Source organism: Salvelinus namaycush, chromosome 36 (assembly GCF_016432855.1).
Source record: "Salvelinus namaycush isolate Seneca chromosome 36, SaNama_1.0, whole genome shotgun sequence".
NCBI lineage: Eukaryota > Metazoa > Chordata > Actinopteri > Salmoniformes > Salmonidae > Salvelinus > Salvelinus namaycush.
The window spans coordinates 13,961,067-13,966,480 of NC_052342.1; the positions used below are offsets into that span (position 1 = coordinate 13,961,067).

At 39.2% G+C, this 5,414-nt stretch overlaps 1 protein-coding gene across 1 annotated transcript; it reads left to right on the plus strand.

Moving 5' to 3' along the window:
* The first annotated feature begins 285 nt into the window (after positions 1-285).
* LOC120030327 (mitochondrial fission 1 protein-like) lies at positions 286-2,900 on the plus strand. The gene is made up of 5 exons (XM_038975691.1): positions 286-361; positions 999-1,131; positions 1,333-1,409; positions 1,621-1,726; positions 1,895-2,900. The coding sequence occupies exons 1-5, from the start codon at positions 317-319 to the stop codon at positions 1,999-2,001; spliced, it is 468 nt and encodes a 155-aa protein (XP_038831619.1). The 5' UTR covers positions 286-316; the 3' UTR covers positions 2,002-2,900.
* Positions 2,901-5,414: the final 2,514 nt, after the last annotated feature.

Below are 5,414 nucleotides of genomic sequence, written 5' to 3' on the forward strand. Positions count from 1 at the left end.
TTTGCATTAAATAAAACCATATGATTTTAACGTTTTTGTAGCGTCATTTGTAAGTTACAATAAAACCTTTGTTTTTTTATTTGTATCATTATTATTATTGTATTCGCATTGACGTAGCAAAAACGTGTTTCATTGGAAACATGGAAATTATATAACTTTAACTTTACCACAGCCACAAATTCACATGTTTTTGTTTTAATGAATTTAATCGATATAGTCAATTTTGACTTTGTGGCTGTGGTATCCAGTGGATATCGGAATGATCGAGCTTGTCACGTGATAAAAGTGGGCGTTTCCATCAGTTTCTTCTGAAAACATGGAGGCTGTTGTGGGCGATTTGGTAGCTCCAGAAGACCTTTTGGTAAGTTTACGTTTTATTATTGTCATGATTTAGAACATAGCTGTATTATATTTAGACAATATGGTGTCTAAATACGCAGCTACATTCGTTAATAGTTGATCAAACGTTTACAACAGTGTAGAAGTGAAACATATGCTAGCTAACGTTAGCCATATTGCTAGTAGCTATCTGTGTCATTCCTTACACCAGCTGCGTTCTGGTATGTTATTTTGCCCAACTACACAGTATACAGATATGTATGATGCCTTTTGATGGATTTTTCAATCGAATGAAAAGTTTTTAAAGCCAATTGTTGAGTACATTAGGTGTATCATATTGTATTGATGTTACACCAGCTTGTCTGCTACTGTCCCATGTGAGTTGGCTATTACACAACATGCATTACCATGACGCATTATGAGACTGCATTACTGTAGCTACTGCACTGTCAACATCATTTAAAAAAAAAAAAAAGTTTTTCATTATGACATGAATGCAGCATGTCTTGAAATGTAACACAGCAATTGAGTGTTTACTGTCACTGCCTTCTGTAAATTCAACATAAAGACTATCAACACCCTGGCCTAACATATCACCCTTGCCAGTCAGTGTCTGAAACCACTGAAGGTACCCATATTTGTTCTGTTTTGACCATCAGAAATTTGAGAAGAAGTACAATGCTGAGTTGGTGAAGGGGGGCGTGTCAAAGGAGACCAAGTTTGAATATGCATGGTGTCTGATCCGGAGCAAGTATTCTGACGACATTAAGAAAGGAATTGTTTTGTTGGAAGGTGGGTAGCCAACAGTATTTGTGTACTCAGAAGACTGTCAGTAAGATGTCCTTACAAATGTCTCTCTAAATAGCTATGAATGAGTGATTGGATTTCCAACTTATTGGAATGAAATGCTGACATAGTGAATGCGATATGCATTGGCCTACTTAACCCACCTATAATAATGTTACCGGTACTGTTGCTCAATTTGTTTTATAGAGCTGGTTAACAAGGGATCAAAGGACGATGCCAGAGACTTCCTGTTCTACCTAGCTGTGGCCAACTACAGACTGAAGGTGATGTTCATTGTACTACTATATTACCCACAGGTTATAAGACACATCTCACTAGATAACTTATTGTAATGAAATAGATTACTCCGTTTCCCATCTCTCTGAGTTAATTGCATAAGCTATCATAGCACCTCTTACTCAATTGTATCTCTATCTCTCTTTATTGCTCCATATCTCTTTATAGCTCCATATATGTATATATTTTTTATCACAGGATTATGAGAAAGCTCTGAAGTATATCCGCACTCTCCTGAAGAATGAACCGGGCAACAACCAGGCATTGGAGCTGGAGAAGCTAATAGACAAGGCTCTAAAGAAAGGTGAGTGGGGAGGCCAAGGAACACCTATCAATGCTGGGTCTAATTTGTGTAATGTTCTCATTCTTTCCTCTCTGATCACTGATCAGGCAGGACAGGATGGGTAGAAGCTGAATGGGTATAAGTAATAAGGGCAATGTTCATGTTTTGATGTCACTTTTGTCTACACAGATGGTTTGGTTGGCATGGCAATCGTCGGAGGAATCGGCCTGGGCGTGGCTGGATTAGCAGGCCTCATCGGATTGGCTGTGTCCAAGGGTCATGGTCCAAGGTCCTAATATGGAGTGGGGAGGGCCTTAGCTTTGCTAACACACTTCAAAGAAAGACTGACATGCCCTCAAACTTCTCCCCCATAACAAATTCAAACTAAGGTTGGAATTGGCTGCCGTTCCCCAAGATGAGAAGACCACCCGTGGATCTCCCAAAACGTTTCACTCATATTGTCCATGGAACAATGTTTGGGGATTGATTTCTGAAAATAGCCTTAGATTCACTTAAATTGTCTTCATATTTAAACAGGTTTTGATTCCAGTGAATTTGACGTGTATATTTATACAGAGGTTTAATGTGGCACTTTGTCTTCCATATTATACATTATAAATAAGTGTGATGGAACACGTTACTGAATGGCATCTCTTGACTTACTGACCTCAGTATGTTAGCATGCACCCTGAGCAGCCACTGAGTTAGCATCTAAGCATGTGGTGGACTTTAATTAATTTCTTTATATAAGTGCAATTTTACTTCAATTATTGTTGTCTTCATTAATTTGGACAGAGAAAGCATTGGTATTTAGGGAAGTGTCTTATGTTTAGAGGTAAGTGTTGTGGTGTAGTGTCCAAGCTGGTAAGTGTGTATGTGTAGTTGGTAAGAATTAGGCAGCTGTGATGTGAATCACTCATGTTGTCCACAGGGGGCATCTTTTCTTAGGGATTGGGTAAAGATGAATACCACGACAGTAAAACAGCCCTCGGGAAAAGGCTTTCATTTGTCTTTAATTGATAGTGTAGATGCAAGAAAACAACATTATTTATCCATAATATAACCCCATTTACTCAAGTTATCATAATGGCATGATACTAACAGATTTTGTTTTATGTATCAAAATACCAAGACGTTTCAGCTATTTATTTATTTTTCTCCAGTTTTGATTGTAAATAAAAACCTTTTAATTGTGTATGTTTCTTAAAGTATGTGTCTGGAAGGCACTATTAGAGCTATTAAGATCATCATTGTCCTCAAGCCTTGCAGAATTTCAGCGTTAGCAAACCACACGTTTGAGTATCACTGTAGAACCGATGCTTTGTGGTTTTTAATTGTGAAATGAATAAAGGGCATGGTATGTCATGAGTGAACAATGTTGGCAGAGCTGCTCTTTCCATGACAGACTGACCAGGTGAATCCAGCTGAAAGCTATGATTCCTTATTGATGTCATCTGTTAAATCCACTTCAATCCATGTAGATGAGGGGGAGGAGACAGGTTAAAGAAGGATTTATAAACCTTGAGACATTGATTGTGTATGTATCAGGGTGTGAGTGGGCAAGACAAAATATGTAAGTGCCTTTGAATGGGCTATGGTAGGTGCCAGGCGCAAATGTTTGAGTGTGTCAAGAACTGCAATGCTGCTGGGTTCTTCACGTGTGTATCAAGAATGGTCCACCACCCAAAGGACATCCAGCCAACTTGACACAACTGTAGGAAGATTTAACATTGGCCAGCATCCCTTTGGAATGCTTTTGACACCTCATAGAGTCCATGCACAGAATAACCTCAATTTGTCAGAGGGCAAAAGGGGGTGCAACTCAATATTAGGAATGTGTTCTTAATGTTTTGTACACTGTATATTTAGTACCTGTATTGATAAGCATGTTTTTCTCTTATCAATACAGTATAATGATGCAGTCACATACTGTAGTTTCAGTCAGACAAAAAAAAATGTGCCTGGCTGTTCACTGGCCTAATTCAGTTTGGTGTCAAATGTGCACAGTGTGACCCCAGCATGTCTTCAGTTCACTCACTGGGGCCATATTTTTTACAACAGGAAGGAATAAGGATTCTAGGTTTTTATGTATTCCTTATCTTTAGAAGCTGCCAGTGATGTTCGCTAGCTACTAATTAACTCTTCGGACATGACTGAAACTCACCAAGACAAAGCATCGGGCACAATAATTATCATTTGGGTTGGTGTGATGAGGCCAGGGACAAAAGGACAAGCACTTCTCAGAGAAGGATATTGCATTAAAGGGATAGTTCAGCCAAATTACAAATGTGTAAATTTGGCTGCGTTTACACAGGCATCCCAATTCTTATATTTTCCCCAATTATTGGTCTGATTGGTAAAAAAAAAACAATTAGTGGAAATCTATGGACAAGGAGAGACTGTAATCCACAATTTGGTTTTGTTAAATTAACCACTGCCACCGGGCGCTAATATAAGCATTTTCTAACCAAATTACTCAGAAGGGCATTTAACGGTCCATTTCAGACTGGAAACCCAGCTTAGTTTATGCATTGTTCATTATATCAGATTAATTTATCAGATCACTGGCACCTGCCTGTGAAGAGCAGAATTGGGCTCAATTTGAATTGAAGGCAGTCAATTCAGGAAGTGATATGAATAAAAAATATCTATATTTTTAGAACTTTTTAAATAAATAGCTTCTACTTTTCAATTTATTGAGAAGTAATTGAAAATGCCAATTTTTCTATTATTGAATTGTAAACAGCAGCATGTGTGTGTTTGTCCACGTGTGTGGCGTCGGTATGGGTGCGTGTGTGTTATATGTGTGTGCTTATGTAATGTATGTGTGTGTGTGGGTTTGTGTCAGTGTAGTGTGTGTGTGTATATACACTGAGTGTACAAAACATTAGGAACACGTTCCAAACATGAGTTGGAACCCTCGCTTTTGCCCTCAGAACAGCCTCAATTTGTCAGGGCATGGACTCTACAAGGTGTCGAAAGCGTTCCACAGGAATGCTGGACCATGTTGACTCCAATGCTTCCCACAGTTGTGTCAAGTTGGTTGGATGTCCTTTGGGTGGTGGACCATTCTTGATACACACGGTAAACTGTTGAGTGTGAAAAACCCAGCAGCATTGGCACCTACTACCATACCCCGTTCAAAGGCACTTACATTTTTTAGTTCTTGCCCATTTACCCTCTGAATGGTGCACACACATAATTCATGTCTCAGGGCTTAAAAATCCTTCTTCAACCTGTCTCCTCCCCCTCATCTACATGGATTGAAGTGGATTTAACAAGTGACAGCAATAAGGGATCATAGCTTTCAACTGGATTCATGAAAAGAGCAGGTGTTCTTAAGGTTTGGTATACTCAGTGTATATTTATCATGTCCTTGTTCAGCTACGACTCAGAGAAAAATGAGATATTACAGTTCTTCAGATCATGTTGATAGGATAGTCGCGAATGGAGCTGATCCAGTTTATTCTCCAGTGATTCCACTTTTGCCAATAGAACAGTGGGTAGAGGCGATTTATCCCCTCCGATGTCGTCTCGTCAGGTATCCCGCACTCGCCGGCCTCTATAGCGACGTCTCCTCCTTCAAGTGTCATGGATTTGGGCCTGATCCATGATAAACAATATGCATTTCGCTTCCGACTCATTGAAGTAGAAGTCCTCATCCAAATTGTGGTTAGTGATAGCTGTTCTGATGTCCAGAAGCTCTATT

Bases quoted from the DNA above. Each gene is read 5' to 3' on its own strand.
- LOC120030327 (XM_038975691.1), top strand. From the start codon at position 317: ATGGAGGCTGTTGTGGGCGATTTGGTAGCTCCAGAAGACCTTTTG. The intron at 362-998 runs GTAAGTTTACGT...TTTGACCATCAG, and splicing joins TAGCTCCAGAAGACCTTTTG to AAATTTGAGAAGAAGTACAA. The intron at 1,727-1,894 runs GTGAGTGGGGAG...TTGTCTACACAG, and splicing joins AGACAAGGCTCTAAAGAAAG to ATGGTTTGGTTGGCATGGCA.